General features: G+C 37.5%; 1 protein-coding gene across 3 annotated transcripts in view; it reads right to left on the bottom strand.

The window, feature by feature from the left end:
• Positions 1-14,314: 14,314 nt before the first annotated feature.
• Positions 14,315-20,905, bottom strand: part of NGLY1 (N-glycanase 1) — a 24,980-nt gene continuing 18,389 nt past the window's right edge. For 2 of the 3 annotated variants that reach the window (XM_064444244.1, XM_064444245.1), the window contains 3 exons: positions 19,778-19,966; positions 16,328-16,505; positions 14,315-15,771 (listed from right to left, as the gene is read on the bottom strand). In XM_064444244.1, coding sequence (XP_064300314.1) covers positions 15,596-15,771; positions 16,328-16,505; positions 19,778-19,966 — 543 coding nt within the window. In that variant the 3' untranslated portion in view covers positions 14,315-15,595. The remainder of the gene's footprint in view (positions 15,772-16,327; positions 16,506-19,777; positions 19,967-20,905) is intronic. The other variant, XM_064444246.1, reaches the window with a different exon arrangement.

Here is a 20,905-nt window from a genome sequence, read left to right as displayed (position 1 = left end):
ATTACGGAAAATAATGGCATCAGCCTAGAAGGGACTGTAAGTTGTCTGTTCCAGCCCAACTTTATTGCAGCTGCATGTATCTCTGAGCTGTGTTTTCTTCTTCTTTGGGCAAGAGAAGAGAGAGTGTTTCCCGCAGAATGGGAATAGGGTAACACTTGCAGGGCTCTGCCGAGTGCTTCAGAGTTGGGGCTTGCTGATTAGAATGGGTTTGGGTTTTTTTTCCCCAACTCTCAAATTTATATGTAGGACTGTAAAATGAATCACATATTGTGAACCAAGGCTCCTGCAGTGAATACGGGGAGGACCAGAGCAACAAGCATGTGTGCATCTGTTCAAAGCTTTTTGCTTTGGTAGAGAACCATTAATGCATACAGCAGGAAGAGAACGAGTCACAAACATCAGTGTGCTGCGTTCTAGTTAGCTCCAGCAGTTTAGTAAATAGGCTGTTCTTAGCGTGAGAAGTACACCTTTTGCACTCATTTATCCTGATCCAAGTGGTAGATAGTGATCTAGGTTGAAGACAGTGACTTTATACACATTACAGAAAGACAGAGGGAGTTTCTTCTTGGCAGTTGCCGATCTTTGCATGTACATGGTCAGACATGTTCTGTCTGTGTGTCATGCTGGAGTAAATATAGGGAGAAAGGCTGATGTTCCTCCAAGCATTTTCTTTAGCCTTCTTTGAAATTCCTTTGTCCAAATTGCTTTTCATCATACACTATGCTACTTGCACAGCATGTTACTGGCTTACTGGTTATACTGGTTTTACCCTTAATGCTTATATGTGTGTGTGGAGTGGTTGCATTCACAGCCACGTCAGATCGTGTGACAAAGCTCTTGTAAGACTACAAGCAGCTGCCTCCATGGAGTTCAGAGGTGAAAAAGTGAGACTATACTGTTCATCATGTTTCAAGTGATTCCTGCTAAAACAAACAAAGAATTAGATTTAAGCATGTATTAAATTTAAGCACCATAACATATTGATAGGAGTGGGATTTCTTTGCTGGCTGCCACCAGCCCCAGTCATGTACTATCAGTTTATGTCAAACGCTTTACACTTATTGTGTGACATTTTAAATTAATAATCCCCTTGAGACAACATACACAAAAATCCTATTTCAGTTCATTGGAGACTTGCTTGTTCTCATAGCTGGAGACCACAAACAGAAGGTCCCTACAGATTTTCAAAACCATGATCTACTTAAACCAGTTTCACTACTGGTTTCAGTATTTAATTGTTTTTAGCAAGCAAAATATTTATTGTAACATTACTTTGTGTTTAATTATTTCAGCAGTAAGACAGCTGCATGGTCTTTAAATATTTCTATACTTAGTATGTACAAAATTCCTACCTATTGTAAGTTACTTGCTGGTTCTGTTCTAGTTTACTTGCTGTTTAATAAAACCTTCTCTTTCTCTGTGGCTCTTCTGGAATCAGACTTAAAAGGGCATGAAACTTGCCTATTTGTGAAACTATGTACATTTATCCACTCTGAGAACATACTCAGATACAATCACTCACCTAAATGAGCAATCACAACTCTCAGTTTTCTGCAAACTATACAGGAAAAAGTATAATTTCAATTTTGATCTAAAATTTTTATGAGACTAAGTTGATACCCATTACACTTTGTGGTAATAAAGTATTAAAAAATCACCCATTTTAATATTGAGTACTTACATTTGCAACAAAGCAATTGCCACATTCTACCACACTTCAGAATTTCACCATAGTTCATTAACATAATTGTGAAATAACTGATCAAATTATTGAGTAGGATTATGGTAGTGCAATATGACAGTTAGCAACACACCTGTACTGCCTTGATTCTGAATTTCAGGCCATGGTTCCAAGGCTGTTAAGAAAAGACTACCTGTTCCTGGATCATCTAATGATACACACTTAGCCAGGTCATGCATATTTACACAACTCTGTTCCAAACAACATCGCTGAATTAGCAAAAGCACACGCTACTGTTTTTCTGTGGGTGCACGCTGTCAGTGCACGGCCTGACATGCTCATCTGAGCTGTGTGCAGGACTTATGTGTCTCCCTGACGTACCCTTGGGATGCTTGTCAGCAGTTGTTCCTGGGGTCAGACTGTTCCACAGCCAGTCTCTTGAAAAACACCAGGTCATTGTCAGGTTGCCATTTCCACCTTAATCCTCCAAGAACAACGTGCCACTCTGGCATAAGGTTTGGACTGGCTAAGCTTTGTTTACCCTCCAGCTACGCCCCTGTAACTAACCTATTAATTGCTGTGCCATTGCCAAGGTGTGGAGAACTTCCCAGAGGGGCAGGCTGTGAGCACTGCTGATGGTGTATTGCTGGGGAACAGGTCCAGCAGAAGCCCCAGGGTGAGCACTGGGGACCCCAGGGCCCCGCGCTGGGACGGCTCAGCACCACACACAGACCCAGCTGACTTTCTTCTGGACCGCACAATCTCTCCGCACTGCAGGAGAGGCAGGTTGTGTTAGAGATGGTCATGCTGACTTGCTTGGCCTTTCTCCTGGACTGCACCATGTCTCCCACAGAAAAGGGAAATTGTGTCACTTGTTAACATTAAATATTTATCTGTGACTACAGTGCTTTAGTATCCAAGTCCACCTAGCCTCCTCACTGTCAGTTCAGGCTTAAACTGTGATACACTTTTGCCAAGAAGCATAAGCAGAGTTGTTGCTAAGGCAGGAGATGGTCATAGAAATGAAATACATTTGTATTGAAACTCCTTATCTAGGAGAAAGCTTCCTTGTGTAGTGACCACATACAGCAAGAGAAGGTGCACGCAGAGATGAAGCAAAGGAGGTTGAGCTGGTCCTGCTGGGAGGAATTCTCAATATGAATAAAATTAACATCTGTGCCATTAACATCTGAGTTTTTTAAAGGAGTTGGTGGCAGTGGGAAGAGCTGCAAATGCTCAGGGGGCAAAGGCAACGGAAAGAAACACAGAGAAGGCAATGGTTTTGGAGATCTGTGCTGAACATACATGGCATAAAAATGGCCATCAGCAGAGCTATACTGAGCTGAGAGGCAGATTGCTGTAATCATTTGGAGGCTGGAAATCACCAACTGCATAATGGCATTGTTAGTGTGGAGAATGAAAACAGCCAAAACTGGAGATGACATGTCATTCAGAATGCCACCCATGAGTGCAGGGTAAAGAGCACAGTGAAGCATGCTAGGATTTCCTCAATTGGGTAGCTTTTCCTGTGTGTTAAACACATATCTACTTTCTTCCCATCCCGCTGAAAAGGACCTCTCTCTTTCCAAAGGGGAATGCCTTTCTGGCTAAGCCATGTAGTTTTGTTCCTAGCAGTTCTCCCAAGACTCTTTAGGCAAGAAAATGGGAGTGGTGATCCATTTTTACTCATCAAGACTCTTCTTGCTCATTGAAAGTCCCCATTACCAGTGTATTTCTCCAGCCTTCCAGACAGAAATCCATGATGGATCCAAAGTAAGTATCAGGAGTGTTTCCTAATAGCAAAAATCATGTCTACTCATTCCTGGGATGAGAGGAAGGTGAAGAAGTTGTTAATATAGAAGGCATGCCTGGACATATCAAATCTGTGGAGAAAAGCGATGACTGTTGTAGCCTACAGAGAAGCCCACTATTCTGGGAAATGTCTAAAGAGATGGTACGTTCTCTCCTGAGCTAAAATTCAGTCACCTTTGACACATTATCTCTGTTTTGATATATGATTAGTAATTACTGGGGGCAGGGCAGGAATAAAAAGGGCAAGCTTTCTTGCATAGCTTAATTTTACCACCAGATTTTGACTGGAATCGATGATGACTATGTTGGGATGTGCATTTGCATTTCCTTTCTCAAAATTGAGTTCTGTGGTTCCTGTAGTAATCCAAGAAGAGGAAAGTCTCAGGGAAGACCCAAGGGAGGCAGATGGTACAGCCTCCACCTAGAGTCAGTGAGGTAGAGCATGCGATTAAGGTGTGGCTAGTGCACCCATATAGCTTATGCTGAGGTCAAAGGGAAAAAGAGGAGGAGGCCACAAGTTTTGGAATATTTGGATGACTGAAGATCTGAGGCAAAGATCAACCAAAAGGGAGTTGGGTTAATGTGGGTTAATGTCCTGTGAACATCCAGCTGAAAGAGAGCTGGGGTTAGGCACCTGTGAAGACATCAATGAACTATATATCTGAGCACAGAAAGTGGGGAAGACAAAAAGAAGGAACTACCAAAAATTAAAATCTGGACTAATTATGAAGGGTCCAGGCTGACACAGAAGAGCAGAACCACAGACAGTTTGATGTTACCTACTGAAAAACCCCTTTGAGCAAATTGCTACTGGCAGCTTGACTTTATAGTGCTCAGTGCTTTGAATCACCAGACCGTGACGTTTTTGATTTGGTACTAGATGCCCTAAAATTTGAATTACTGTTTTATAGCCCACAGCACAGGGAATGTGTTTACTGTGTGCTTCTGACAATTATGAAGCAATTTAGAAGAGGAAGTTTGTACAATAGTATTGTATTTATGAATATTATTTTCTGGCTGATTTAAGTTGTTTTTCTTTTCAGCAACCTGTTTACTAAAAATTCCATTTACTCCAATGCATTATTTCAGATTACCTATGTCAGCAGACAGTTCTGAGAACAGACAGTAGACAGTTTTGAGTACAATTTTTTCAGAAGTCTTTTAGAAAGTAATTACAAAAAAATCAGATGGATAGTTGAATTTAAAAAACTGTTTAAAAAAAGGAAAGACAGTTGTATAGCTGAGCAGGTAAAAAGTACACAAGATTCAGCCACTTAGTCTTAAATGTAAGCATTATCTGAACTTACAACTCCCTAACAATTACTTGTTTCAGATCAGCTATCCAACAACTTCTCAGGTGGCCTAATTTGTAACAGAGCTCAGCAGCAGCAGTTCCTATTTATTTCAATGGGAGTTGTGTTATTCAACAGCTTGGAAGATGAGACAAGCAGTGTTTAAACGTGATCACAGCTAACTGCTTTATGCACTCTTCTATTTTCATTAGGTATTAAGCCAAGATGATCAGAAGTGCATTAAAATTATTTTGTTATCCCTTTAGATCTTTTAACATTTTGATATTTCTGGGTCTTGAATGTTTCTCTCCAAGACATCATGCAGCTGTCCTGAGTTATTTGTTTCAATAGCGGTGTTTCTGCTTAGCATTTTATTCTTGCTGTATTTGTTAGGAGTATAGGTAAATAAAGTACCAAATTCCACAAATTAAATATGTTCTTATGTTTAGGTTATGGTATCCTATTCTATTTTTACCCAACTAACAATGCTTGTCTTCTCTTTTCACTACTTTACGTTGCTCCCATTTACCTCTGTAGGTCCTTCATGCTCCTTAGTACCCTCCTGTTTTTCTTAAAGAAAAGTAAGAACACATTACCTCCATCTTCAGGTGAAGTAAAAACATCCAGATCAGCGGTTCTTTTATGCCTCTCGCTCACTAGGACTGTAGCCACCGTTGGTAGAGGTAGCAGAAGTTGCAGTAGCAACAGCTTTTGGTATTGACCAGGACAAAGTGTTTGACTACTCAGGAATTATTTAGGCAGCACTTTGCTATGGCACATGTGTATTAGAATCTGGGAATCTCAGTCTAGGTCATCTTCAGTCCAGCATGGCTTCCAAGAGCATGTCTCCTTTCCTGAGCACCTCAGAAAGCTGAATGCAGATCACAGCATTTCTTACATGTAGGATTCCTGGCTGCCATCTGTGAGGGAGGAAAACAATCTTTTGAATGACTTTGAATATATGTGCTTTAATACTTAGTGCATTCATTTTAATGTTCTAGAAAGAAAGTTTTTCAAATACATGATGTGTTAAAAGTAACTTGGTTTGATATATGTATACTTGTGGGGTTTTTTAAACCAAGAATATGGAAGCAGTAGCCCTCATGATTTTATACATTTCTTTTTGAAATCTACTGTGCATTTAACACATAAGAGTCGTCTTCATCGATGCAGTTCTTTTAGAATATTCCTACATTCCTTACAAACTATGAAGCAAAGAACCTTAAGAAAAGGCACTCTATGTTTTGTAGTACCGCTTACTGACAGACCTAAGTATGAAAAAAGCCAGCATATCTATTTTTTGCAACAAATCCATTAACTGTTATACAACAATCATACCCTACATTCTTCTAAAACTAATTTTGCAAAGAACAACTTAGTGATACCCTGTGTTCTTATATAACAGCTAAAGAGAATACATTTTCTTGTACTGTGTAACATAGTAAACTCATGCCAAAGTTGTTACTGTTCCGCTACAGATTTTTTGTAACAACACACCTTCTTTTTTTAGTTAGTTGCTTTTTACTGAACTTTGTTATTCCACATATGCTCCTCTGCTGGAAGCTTTTATACCCAAAAGCCTTTGAAGAGTGGGAATAGCTCTTTAAATTTATCTGGAAGTAGCGTAGTTTCTTTTACCTCGGCTGTTACTGCTGCTCACATTCTTTTATTTCCATGTAGTAAGAGCTATGAATTTGTCAGGTTTTCATGAAAAGGCAATACACATTATCCAGAAATTTGCAACATTGTATCAGTCTCTGTCCCAGTCAACATTTTACTGTATCAGTATCTTTTCTTGTATTTTTGTAAACTTTATTTGACACTAAATATCAGAAACGCATTTATCTTGTAACAAGTTCTAAAAAGCAGTGAAGTTAGCTCTTTGCCCTAAGACACAGATATTCTCCCAGGCTCTTCTATGTTCCCATACCTTTTGAGACATATTGGACACTATACTGAACATGACATTTTCTGCCGAGTTCATTTCTCTCTTGTGACTTGTGATAAGAAAGCATGGAAGCTCCTTTTTAACTTTACATTTTACTCTTAATTTATTGAAAAGGCATCTGTTAATTCCAAAGGCATGCATATGAATTCATCCGGTTTGCTAACCTGTTTTTTTCAGTTGCTCATTATTTTTCTATAATTTCTCTCAGAATATTCTGGACTCAGCTCTCTGGGACACGAGCAATGATGAAGAAAGAGCACACTAGCATAAAGACTGAAAACACAATTATATTACTTAAAGTCACAGAATAGCTAAATTTTAAGAGATCAATTACATATGTATTGTTTGTTGTGACATTTAATTCTCAAAATAAAACATAAAGTTTTCCTCAGCTTTCTAATCAAAACAGCTGTTCTCTCAAATAATGAAAACTACTGGTTTTGAGTTGCTTGCAGACTTGAACTCAAAGCAAACAACAAACCTTTCTTTTCTGATAGTTGTTGTCAAAGTACAGCAAAGCAGGAACCGTGCCTACTCGCAGATTACCATAAGGACAGAGCACAGTTACAGGCACATTAACCAACCCATGGGAACGCAGCGCAAGCTACAACAATCCAACATAACCCAAGGCACATGCTCCAGCTCTAAGTCGCTTCACCAAACCAGCATGACTGCTTTTAGCCACAAAGTCAAACGGCTCAGCAGTGCGGCACAGCACACGGCGCTCCCAAGCCGCCCATTACAATAGACATACTCCCACGGAGCGCACATGCAGAGCATAGCGCTCCCAAGCTTCCATTTTATGTTTAAAACTTCCCTGTTAATTTATGATCAGTTATCAAATACTGCATTTGATGAGCAGAACGAGGATTGCAGCACCTGCCATCCCGCCCTTGATCTATGTATGCTACTCCCATGCTGTTTGTGATCCGTGAAGCTGGTGCTCCCTCCGAGGTTGTTAACTGTGCCAGGGACACGCCTGCCTAACAGGTTCTGTAACAGAGTAGCATGAAGATGCAAATCCTATAATAGGTGAAGCTACTTTTTAAATTCCCTCTAAACGAATTAGCATGTTAATGGCTTGGATGCTGTGGTTTGCATTTTTACTCCTTACGGGTCTTCACAGATTATAAAAAGCCATAGTTAATCCTTCAAAAAGACATGAAATAAAAATATTATCCGCAAATCACTATTTGTTTGGGTCATCCTCTGGAGTTAAATTGAAAGTTTAACAGCATTCATGTCCTTACAACAGATATCCAATAGCATAGCATGCAAACATCATGTATAATCATTCAGTTCTTTGAGTCTCCAGTGCAATTTCTACAGCTCTTCTGTAACTTTTCTATGAGCTGTGAGGAACAATTTTCCTAAGAAGTAAAATCTGCTGATTTAATTTGGTCAGAAGCATCGTTGCTCTTTTGAACTATATACATAAAACATACCAAAACATCAGGTTCTAATGTTGGCCCTAATGTCCTTCTCTTAGAACTTCTCTGCTGCTTCTCTTTCCCCTGCTTTGTGGGCCCCTCCCACCACCTCACTCACCTCTCAGGCTCCTGGATGACAGCAAGTCTCAAAAAGATGTGAGGAAAGGCCTATGCCACCAGGCCTGCAGCAGGCTGCAGCTGATGGCCAGGAGACCAGCTGGGAACTGCAACGATGCTGGGAATGTAGGAGGATACCAGAGCGAGGGATGATTACCGAGGGGTGCGATACTGGAATGATACAGGCTAAGAATTCAGTTGTCCTGTGAATATACCATGGGTGTGAGGGGGACAGACGGACACAAAAAGCAAATAGGAACGAAAATGATACAATGAAGTGGACAAAATCTCTCAGCAATGAAGGCTGTGGCAGATCCAGATGACCACATTCAAGGAACTCGCTCAGCAGACAATGCTGCTGTCATCCTTGCAGCTTGCCTTCTCCCACTGCCCACCAGAGAAGCAGCAACAGCAGCCATCATGAGCTGGGGAATGCACAGGAGCTGGATGGGGCTGGGGCAACAGCCCGCGATACACACAGGAAGCAAGAAAAAGTCAGAATCTAGGGATGGTGTGGAAGCTTCTGTATCTTACCTGTGACTCACTTGAAAGTTGCCTTGATCTCCACTGCAGAGACTGCTTCAAAGGATCAAAACCACTAGTTCAGAAGAAGAGAAACCTGGAAGGACTTTTAGCAGTGAAGACAACAGGGAGAGTTACCCCAGGCGGTAACTGACATCACATGTTAAGCACAGGAATCTTCCAAAAGATGGCCAACGCGTCTGATTATGCTGCGCTGTGGAGTATGTCCATCTTATTAGTAATATAAATAATCCTAGGTTACAGTGCTGGTTTTCTCATTCTAATATGTATTAAATACAAAATCCACTGATCAGTACTGTTAGTGGTGACTCCTGCTTGACTCACAGGTAACACTACATGACTGGAGTGCCTCTTCTATACAACTTTTTCAATAAAATATTTCCCAGTTACGGATTTAATGTTCAATTCTTGGAGTATAGGAGGTTCTAGATGATTTCCACTGCCTTTGTTATCCCGTTAGTAAATCTCCTGTCCTTTAAAATGAATTATATTATTTCCTTTTCTCTTTTTCCACATACCCAACTTTTAAACCACTCTTTCACTAGCATACATGTTGCCTCCATGCTCTCTTCACAGATGGATTTTGTATTTTTCACTGAATATTTGCAAAGGGCTGAATTTCTTCACATGACTGGTAATCAGTCCTGCATGTGAAGTAAATGCAATGAAAAGTTTAGAAAAAGGTAAATGTGCTCTGGCAAGTGCTTGTTTCTCTTTAACGTCTGTTTCCTATCATAGATATTCTTTCTGTGGGCCAGAAATGCATGTAAATCTTCTTGTGTCTTCAGAAGGTTATTTATATATTGGGACTGGATGAACGCCCATTCCTTCATATCTTTCTGTCATTCGTTAATTCTTTTCAGCAATAAACTAGAGTACAAATATGAATTACTGGCAAGCCTTAAAAATCTGAAACAAAGCTATAAAATAAAGTTGCAGAATATAGCTAGTCACAGTGCATAGTCAGGAAAAATAGCAATGTCTGTTGTACTGAATGTGAACCCTGGGTTTTCACACCCTGGTTAAAAAAAAATCAAATGGATTGATATTTTACAAAAAAAAAATCATTATCAAATACTGACTTTGAAGTAGAGAAATAACTGATACCACTACAATATTGTCAGGGGCTGAAATGACTTATTATAAAGGCAGTTCATACATAGTTCTGACACTTGAGCAGGAACTTGCTTAAGGCACTGTTTGCCTTTGTAAGGCTCCATGATGATAATACTTCCTTTCAAAAACCATTTTATTTATAAAAAAATTAAACAATTAGCTTAGTTTGCTAAACAAACCCCAAATGATGCAAATCTGACATTCATTTATCAGCATTAACCTTTTTCTATTCTCTAGTGTTAAAATTAAACCACAGCCTCTAACGCTTCCTGTTTGCACTGCTACCTCCATTGTCAAGTTTTTCTTTTAATTCTAATCTGTTCAATTTTTTTGGCCTATTTTCTTTGAAACCATCATTGCTAACATCATGGAAATCAGTAAGTATACTTAGGCAGAAACTCCTACCCAAATAACCGAACAAAAGAAAACTCCCAAATCAAAACCAGTTTGGGGCATGCTTCTTACTAAACCAAACCAGAACAGCTCCAGAATGCTTCATGCACTCCACAAAACAGGCACTTCCCTTTTGGCCAATAAAGTTTTACATCCTTTTGCCAGTGGTGAACTTTGTTTTTAATATACCATATATTTCCTGATGCTTTGGCTAAAAGCAAAAACTGCTGCAGTGTAACTACATTATTTTGACTTTTGATGTAACACAAGCATGGGCACACATATATTACATTACCTTCCATCTTTCCCATCACAATGGCAATGCAGAGGGGAGAAGCGAGTCTTTCTTTCCATTCTGTACTTTGCTGCTGTTTCCATCTGCTCTGAGAGGCTGTGATCAACTGTTCCGCCTACTTTACTAAGAGTTTGCTTAAACATTGCTCTTGGATGTCTTCATTTTCTTACGTCAGCTGGTTTCCTTATGACTGTTTCACAAGGGAGTCTGTATATTGTTATCTGAAGTGCTTATCTAAAAAAACTTTATAATTTCCTCCTGATTGTGACAGAGGTAAGCTGCCAGTTGATGACTTTATGGGGGGAGCTCCGTCCCCCTGGGACTTCAACAATATGGAAGACATACATTATATTACTGAAGTTCCAAGGATATGAAATAATGCATAGCATTATGTGATAAAAGAATCAAATTAACAGAACATACACTGAAACATTACAATCAAAATGCATAGCGAAATCATCTTCCCCCCCCCCCCATTTATAAGAACTCTAACAGAAGGTCAAGGCCAGCCAATACGTAAGACTCAGTCCTTCAAGTCTCTGTAGGTGCTCAATGCCACACTGAAATCTCAGGATCATTACAGATAGTATGCTCTTAAAACCCTTGGTTACAATATGTTACTAAACATGCTTTTTCCACAAGCAAAGATGCAGATTATTCAGCAAACAAAGGAAGGAATGAATCTATATTAAGCAGTAGAAGCCTGTTCTCAATTTTAAAATTATTTCTATAGCTTAGACTAGTAAAAATAAAAGATGTTTAGAAATGAGTATTCCTTAAATCTTAGACTGCTTTTCAAAAAAACTTTTCACTATTCTGAGCATTTTTTTTCCACTGAAAATTTACAGTGTCCTAAATATAAATGAGCACATAGAAAAAAACCTCTCAAAAACAGGGTCAATCACGGAAGTTACTTTTGCCAGTCCTAGCTTATATAGTCCATTCCATTTTCTTCCCCCATTAAATTTTATTAAGTGCTGGTATTTTTGTTGGTTTCTGGGTGTCATCAGTTTTAATTACTATTGCTTTTTCTTTTTGCTGAGTTCAAATATTTTTAATCTATCCCTTTTGACTCCTCTTACCAAATAAAAGTAAAGAAACTAACTTAATTTTTGTCATAGTACACTTACCATTCTGTTGCAATCCTTCATATAAATTAAAAGCAAATTAAAATGTATTTTAAATTAGATGGAAACGTGTAGGAAAATACAAAGCTGCAGAAACTGAAGCAGGCTAATCATAAACAAAGCTAATAGCCTAATTACAAAGCTTACCATAAAAAAAAAAGCCCATGAATAAACATAAAAATCTAAACAAAGGAAGAAAACCCTGTACTCTTATTCAGACAGGCAGACAGTCACATTTCGACCCTTACACATTTCACAATATCTGTACACCTAATATACAGACACTTGAAGCTGTCTGACCTTGGCTTGTTACCTGGCCGCTCCTAAGGGCCATGTTATAGGATGGGAGGTCTCAAAATTCTGGTCCTGAAATTAATAACTTCAGGGAAGAAGAAACTATCAACCTACTAAAGACTTTTTTTTTTCCTCTTCTTTGGACTCTCTATTGTCCTTCTCCTTGGGTTAAATATTCAAGGTTAGCATAAAGCACATGGCCTTATCCCAGATATTAGTGCTACTACTCTTTCATTCTACCTCCATTGACAACACTATGTGACCAATTATCAGTAAACATAGTATCACTGATTAGTGTTTAGAGAGGCCGTAAGCTGCAAGGCATAAAGCACTGCTGGCAACGATAGTACCCCATAGGAGAACCTTAAGAGCTAGACAAAGTAAGCTGAACTACTGCCAATAATATTGAATAACTTTTAAAAAACATTCTAAGTACAAATAGCACCTAGGTCTACTCCACCAACTGTGTTTAAGGAAGTCACCTGCCTGTCATTTGCTTCTTGACCGTCCATATGATATGAAGCAATGACACAGAGGTTCTTTGAACATTGACACATTTTTTAAGTTGTTGAATTGCTTACAGAATACTGACAAAATCTTAAATTTGGTCCAAAACCTGAGGTTTGAACTTATGGTGGAAATTAGAGATTTATTTTAAATAAAGTCTGTACTTAACAAATGGTAAGTTTTTATAAATACTAGGATGATACATCAAAATCTTAACTGGTAGTATACTTCCATTCCTAGCTTAAGCAACCAAATGTAAAGAGATGGGGAGTGTGGGTGTGAAGAAGAGGACAGACATCCTGATGTCTGCTTGGAACAATCTCAGCCCCCCTTGCAGTTCCTTTGTTTTGGCATGTTTTGTTTTGAGCTGCAAGAACTCTGCAAATGGGTGTTCCCAGCTTCTGGCATCCATATGTGCTGCCTACCATCTGTTTTCATTCCACTGTGCTATGGAGACAAACATACTTTATTTTTAGTGTTCTACATTTCCTGATGTTGCGCATAATAGGGATTATGTCTCACATCTAGGCCACTATATGTGAAAAATCTTCCATGGATAGCCGATGAGTAAAGGCAACAGATTATCACACAGGATCAGATGACATAATTTTCATTACCTACTTCTCAGTACAAGCATACAATTTATACTGAAGTTTGCTGGATTCCTGTATACCTGTGCTTTCTCTCTACACTACCTACAAGGGGCTTCCTTCATATGTTTTAAAGATACATCTTCCCAGCAGCTTCCTGGGATGCAGGAAATTACCACTACAATTTTGTGGGCTGCCACTAGTGGTTCCTATTCTGCATGCAGCATTCAGAGCCAAAATAGGATATGAGGAAATAAACAGCTGAATGATCAACTACAGAGAGACAACAGTGCAGTACAGCAATTATTTGTTTGAAAGGAGAAATTCTCTGCAGGGGGTCCCACACAGTTTTGCTGGAAACCATGCACTCCAAAATCAGTTTGCAACTATTAATTGGCTACTATAGTATTTACTTAAAATTTGATTGAAAAGATTTCACTATTACATCTCAGTGCAGCTTTGGAAGGCACCCATGGCACACTGGACAGCTAGTAATTCTTTAAAATCCAGGAAACTAAAGCAAATTCTAGAAAACATTGCTGGTTTTACCTATACTGATATTCAGCCACACATTTCTAGTCAACAGTGTTTGTTCTTTCCCCATTTAACCTCCCTCTCCTCAGACTTTAAAGCAGCTGAGTGAGCACTGACTTTTAGCTACATATGCCCTCATCAACATCTCCTACAACTCAACAGGTATTGTATTATTGCCAGCATAACTTGATACCCATACTTTTAGAGCATATTACAGCACAGATCTTTCCACCATATAAAATTCAGAATACTATAAGTTATTATTAAGCAACTATTGATAGGAATTAGCTCTGGTTTCAAAAGATAATGAAAATTTAGTAAGAGTTACACTGAAATAGAGATCAACAAAGAAAATTAGTGCCTTTAATATAGCTTATGCATGAAGAGCCTAAAAAGGTTCACTGTTTATAGGGTACTCTGAAAGCCACCTAAAGGAGTTCCATTTAACTTTTTCAGATTAGGTCTATTCAGTCTGAGGTTTTTCCTCATTAATTCTTTCCTAAAATAAACACTTTCATTCATTGCATCTAACCTCACAAATAAATACAGAAGTACTTATTAATTAGATTGGCAAGGCATTTTTCAATCCTTTTAATTCATTCAAATATTTTAATAATGGACTTCAACTACTCTACTGTTTGAGTGTATGATTTTATTAAGTTAGCTGTAGCTGCTATATTTGCTTAGATCTGTTGAGAAGTCAAGCTTTTATTTCAATGTAAATTATTTTTGACAATAATTTCAAATCAATACAGTGGTCGGGTCAAAAAAAAAGGAACAGAAAGCTTTAAACACACTGATCTTGATAACATCACCCGATTTTCACTTATTTTAAAATAAAACTATAGTTTGAACTTTGCATTACAGTCCTATAACAGAAAATTTCTTGTACAATCCATCCATAGCCCTCCTCAAATTGTCTGATAAGGACTATCTGATCTGAACATTCACTTTATTCACAGCGCTGTTACATCTGACATCTCCTGGGTGGCCGGTTTTATTATACTCAATGCAAAGAAATTTAAATGCTGCATTAAGTAACAGAAAAGCGGTATATACTTTTACATCAAATTTGGGAAAAGCATTCAAAGCGACACAAGACAATAGCTTAAAAAGTAATTTCAACCTACAAGCTTAATAAATCTTTTTAAAAGTGGGCAAATCTGAATTTATTTAATTAAAAAGTATTTATAATGAATAATCTATTTTTTCATAGAAAAAAAATCTGATGTTTTTACTCAGGTTTAAGTCTCAATCACAGGCCATGACAATTTTACATAATAAACTAATTTTGAAAGAAGTGTTCGTTTTCCTAGCACACCATCCTATTTCCAAACATTTCTAGGTATTAAATGAGAGTTTAACACTTAGATATATCACAAGATCACTCTAAGAATGCTTCAATATTTATCTTAATTTCAGCTCTTCTGGCTATTGTGTAAAATCATATATTTCTCTTAAAATGTCTAAGTCTTCAATTATTCTTTAAAATATTTTAAAATCATCACAAGCATCTAAATGGAATTCAAACTGTTTTTCCAAGGAGTAGATTATTTAAAAAAAAACCCAGCAAGCCAACCCCAAAAATCCAAATTAAAATTAATCACAATTGCTCTGTGCTCTTAAGATTACATTTTGCTTCCTAAAAACTGATTTCTTTTCATCATAAGGTTTAAGAAAAGGGTATTTAGTGGTTTAATCCCTTAATTTTGGTGTTTGCTTTTAAAGCAAAGAGGTTTTCATTGTGATGTTTACCTATTCAATACATGTGCAGTTTCAAGTTGGCTAAATGGAAGCAGTGAAACAGGAAATAAGCTGCCAGCAGGATGAACAGGAACTGCCAACCAAATTTTCTTGTTGTATCCATGGTATAACGTCTTCAAGGAATCCAAAGAACATCGCTTCAGTTCAGGTTCTCAGAGGTCACTGAGGGTTATAATTATCTCCAAGGAATTTTCTTCACATCCTGTTAAGCTGTCTCTAAACAGCTGTGTGTGTTGCCAGGCAGCTTCACCATCCCCTCCACTTAGAACTGCTTCCAACACAACTTCCGTTGCACCAGAAAAATCTGAATAGGAGCAAAGATTTTTATCTATTGGAGGAAAAGATAAACAATTCAGTAAGCCACTGCTCCAGAAGATATAATGCTAGAATGCATGTTAAAAAGGGCAACCTGTCGTGAATGTTCAAGGATCTTAGTTGCAACTACTCAAGTTTATCTGTCAATCAGTGGCAGAAAAACCAAGAACAAACCCAAAAACCAGCGGCAAATTTTTAGTTATTATTTGTTTAGTGCTCACGCTCAGAGGACCTAGTCAAGATTGAAGCCACCACACAGAGAAGCATCTATCCTTCCTAGTAAAACACAAAAGCATCTTGCATCCACACTGAGTTCTTGCTAACCCAGCTTTGTTGCAGGTAGGGCAGTGTATATTAATAAAACTGGGCTCTGTACCAGCTTTTTATACCAATTTTGATTAAATGCACAGTATTTTCTTGACCTTGCTAAGAAAGACTGAGTTGGAAAAGTCAACATACATTTGCATTTCATTTTTAGTATTTGCACAGTACTCTCTCCATATAAACTATTTATTTCCAGTTACACCTTTGCTGCATGATATAATTTGTTATTTAAATTCCACACTTACCTCCTATCAGAGCAACTTCTGCTGTTGGAGAGTGAAGTCTCCACTTTATTCTTCCACTCTGAAATGTCTGACTGCTTGTCCTAACTGAAACATTATCTATTTTTAGACCGACTGACTTGCACTCAAACTTCCAGCTGACGGAAGCAGAGGATGACCCCTCTTTTCGGGCTAAATAAACCTGAATAGAAAGAAGACATAGTCAGTGTGTCAAAAACAGAGATGATCAACAGACATCTAATTAAACATTATAACAAGGACATAAAATCTTAAGGTTAACACATTTTCATTCTTTCTGAAGCCTCTGAACCTTTAAACCTGTACATAGGACAATTTTGTATATATCTCATTTTGAACTAAGTCTGTTCCACAGTTAGGTAATTGTACACGTTCATAGTCTTTCACTAATGAACACTAATTTCTTTCAACATGCTTGGTAAAGTCTAAGTCACAAAAATACCTCAGTTTACTACTTTAAAAAAGGCAGACTTCTGTTTTTTATATAAATGTATAGGCCAACCCACAGTTTCATTTTGGTTGTTCAGTAGTGCTGATGAAGAAAACTGTAGTTAGTATTTTGGATTCTTCAGATGTGGCCGCTGGTGGCACACCACTTCTCCTAGGACTTGATACATCTTCGTTAAAGCAAATCATAGATGCTAGCATATATAAATCCTGTACTAACATTATTTGACTGTTAGAGATTTGCATAATTCAATGTAGTCCCAATACTGTTCTAAACTTTGCCTGGCTGAACAGTCAAGCTGGTACGTTAACCTCCATTAAAGTTACTATGAACCCTTACAAGCTTGTGTTTTGTAATAAGCGTCCAACGATCCTTTCAAGTCTAGCATCTATTATCAGCAAACCAAGATAAGAGACATTACAGATTAAAGAGTCAAAAGTGCCATGATCCTTTCAGAATCCTTAGTTAAGAAAATTTATCAAAATTCTGTCATGTCCAGGCTTCTGATTAACGTCATACTGAACAGACTTAGCTCTTTAGTTTTTCATCTGGAAGGAACAACCCTGAATAAAATGATAATAAAACACAGTAGTATGTTTTGCTAAAGGTCCCATCTGAATACAGAAATGTCATTGACAGACTATAAAACAGAATTTTAATGTTACTATGCACCAGGCATAAAAATGCTAATCCTCACATTTAAGAAAGCTGAAAAACCCCAAAGGTGTGAGGTGTTACACTGATTACCTATGAAAATATAACAATTTAACCTGCTTTCATGTGAATATAATCTTCATGTTCATGAAAGTGCTGATCTCTACACAATTTTTTTAAGTACCTCAGCTAGTTCTAGCAAGACGTTTCCCTTGATCAGATCCTACTGAATTGCCATACTCGAGTAAGAAAGCCAAAACACTCCATTAATCACCACTTGGTTGAGGTACACTGAATATAGGCTTTTAGGGATAAAAACTAAAACATTAGCCTGTCTCATCTTCCATTTTAATATCCAAGCATTTAATCAGAAAAACAGAAGGATCCCTTTTGTGTCTTTTTGACTGTCCTCTAACTTTCACACCTGGCTACTCTTTTTCCAGTATTATTTGAAAGAAGTCTGAATTCAAATTCTCTTCCACTGGAACAATCCTTCTGGAAAAGAAGGTTTTAGAAACCCATGGATTTCAGATCTACAAGATCTTACATTCTTATTATCACCTATTATCAATCTCTGGGTAATCTGATGAAATTTGTGTTTTGTACCTGTTTTGAGTTTTGCACCATAAAGTACAGTTACACTGAACAGCAAGAAAATACACAAATACAATGGAGAAGGCTACTACCAGATTGGCCAAGATGATCATCTATCTGAATCATTGTAATCATCAGCATTGCAGAGACAGCATACATAACTGACGGTTCTTTTCTGTTACTCCTGGGCTAATATCTGTAGTTACCTTTACTGTGGCTTTTACATTTAAATTCCTTTCCATTCATCATATACTGAATGATAAAATATTTCTATGAAGGCTCCTTTGGCTGGTAAGTTTCTTGGACAGCTGCTGAATCAAACTCCAAACCCCTAACATGCACATCTACTAGAGGCATTACAAAAAGAACATGCAAACCCCAAACATCCTTTCTCTGTGCTGTCTCCCATAACACAAACAACACCCAATGAAAAGTCATTTTAGATTCATACATGGACATTCTGCAGGATGCTATTCCTGTAGAACTAACATGCCTTACCCACAAGCCTGAGATATACCTGGATCTGTAGCTCCTAGTTTCTCAAGGCCATCCTATCATCCTTCATCCAGAAAAATTGAGGTGCTATTGAAAGGGTAAAGCCTTTCTGCTGGGTCTTATAGATCAGTCCCTCCCTGCTTTATCTGATTAGTAGAGCTCAGCAGAACAGCAGACTTGTAATTGGTTTCAGTGCAAAGACAATACGCTTTTTTCAAAAGTGAGCATTACTAAGCATTGGAGATTTCAAGATATAATGTGCTATCAGAATTTTAGCAGATCCTATGGAAGCAGAGAACAGTTGTCCCTCATTCTGAGTTTTTGTTACTTCGTTTTTCCTGTTGTACCCTTACCCTGTTGTAACATCTGTTATATTATTCTCCAGTTTCTTCTCTTATTCCTTCAAGCTCTTCAAGCTATTCCCCCAATGCATTTTGCACGTAGGTTATGTATATAGCCAGCACAGAAAACCTCAGAAGACAGTTATATACTTAGCTCCATTTTTCATCAATGGGAAGCAAACTGTTGCCTAAGCTAGAAGAACATTTGGCCAGAGACCTTTCAGACCAGTAAAATCACAGGGGAACAAAGCAATAACATGTTATAGCCCCTGACAGGAATGCTCAGTTCCACAGTTGTTGCAGTAAAAGCTGTTTGCTAGTAAATGACCCCTTCCCATCTTACAGACATCAGTTTTCTTCTCTGATTTAGAGTATGAGACTCTTCTGCTCAGTGTCCTGACAGATGGGAAGGAGTCTGGGCAGGGTATACACTAATCTGGATAACTGACAGGTTTTTGCCTTCTTGCAGATGGAACTGTAATATTTAGAAAGACAATTTCTTCCTTTGGCTGTATATCAAAGGGATATGATAAAACTATTCTCTAAAAGAACAAAAAAAATTTTTTTGGAGAGAAGTACTGCTTTTCAGTAAAACAGTATTGTGCGTTTGCCAAAAGGATAAGAAGGAAGCCATTTTTAAAAATTTGGTGCTTTAGCAAGGATTTTACCTATTTGCAGAGAATTTGGTCATCCTTTCTGAAAGACAAGCTAAATTTATTTTCCATTTTTTAAATCATCTGACAATCTTACCTGAAGCTTAACAGTAACATTTACTAATGTCAGCTAAATTCTATGGGCACCAAGAGTGGTTTTGATGCCAAACATTGGCAAGGTTTTTCTATTTTACTGGAGTTATCGTACCTCTATGGTAGATTTTATGCTTTTAATAATTGTTATCCTTACCATTTTCCAATCTGTTTCCACCTTTCTCCAGATAGACTCTGCCTTCCATACAGCTGTTTCCCAGCCACCTATTTTTTCATTATTATTGGAAATCCGTGTATAACTATCTTCTACTATATTGTAGATGAGGTGGAAGAGTTTAGACGTCTTCTCCTTTTCAGAGGGAATAAAAACGACTTCTTTTCTTTTCTGAAAAATGCAAAAAATACAAGCACCCTCATTCCCCAACACATTTCAGTAAGACTATGTTACTTTTAAACTGCATGATGTAGCTTCCTAACATAGTTTTGCTGCCAGCTAAAAAAAAAAATTCCCAACACAATTTTTAAGAGATGTCATGGACAAAAGCATTTAAGCAAAACAAAAGTTTTAAACCAGTTTCCTACAATAGACCTGCACCTTTTCCAGAGGGGAGTACTAATTTTATTTTTAAAATTTTCACATAATTACTTTTAGAAGTAATTATTAACAAAATAACATAAAACTAGCAAATTTAAGTAAGATATTAACACCTTAGAAATAGAGAACTTATATGTTGAGTATATTTCTTGTACAATCATAAGTAAATGGTTATTTTGAATAGCAAATGTAATTCTGTGATTATCATATATAGGTGCTTGTATATCACAGTTTACAAATCAACTCCAAAAAACATACGGTACAAACTTCGTAACTTCACAGTATTTTTTTGTTTTTTTAAAATCTGTCATTGTTCTTAAGAGTTTCAGCAAAGCAGAAATTAAATATCCTAAACTGTGGAGAACTGAAATAAACTCTTAGTTTCTCAAACTTAATCAATCCTACAAAACGCATTAGTTTCACTTAACTGGTTCTATTTAGGATTGTCAGTTATTCTATATGACAGGATCACTGCAAAACTGATGTAACGAGTGATGGCTAAGTCACACCTTTGCATGCTGGCTCAAGCTAAATATGGCTATGGTTCTGGGAAACTGTATCTTAGCATAAAATAATTAAAAATAAAATCTTGCTTTCAGAAATAGTAAAAAAAATTGATAAGAAAATCAATTGAGCTTATTATTTAAGACATTGTTCCATTTACACAATCCTAATTGCTCCCACAGTGGTTTATTTACAAAAATAGTTGGTCGAAGCCAGCTTCTAGGC

The sequence above is a fragment of the Phalacrocorax carbo genome, chromosome 2 (assembly GCF_963921805.1).
Source record: "Phalacrocorax carbo chromosome 2, bPhaCar2.1, whole genome shotgun sequence".
In the NCBI taxonomy this organism is placed as follows: domain Eukaryota; kingdom Metazoa; phylum Chordata; class Aves; order Suliformes; family Phalacrocoracidae; genus Phalacrocorax; species Phalacrocorax carbo.
The sequence above is the reverse complement of the archived record's forward strand: the minus strand, read 5'-3'. Positions and strand labels throughout refer to the sequence as shown.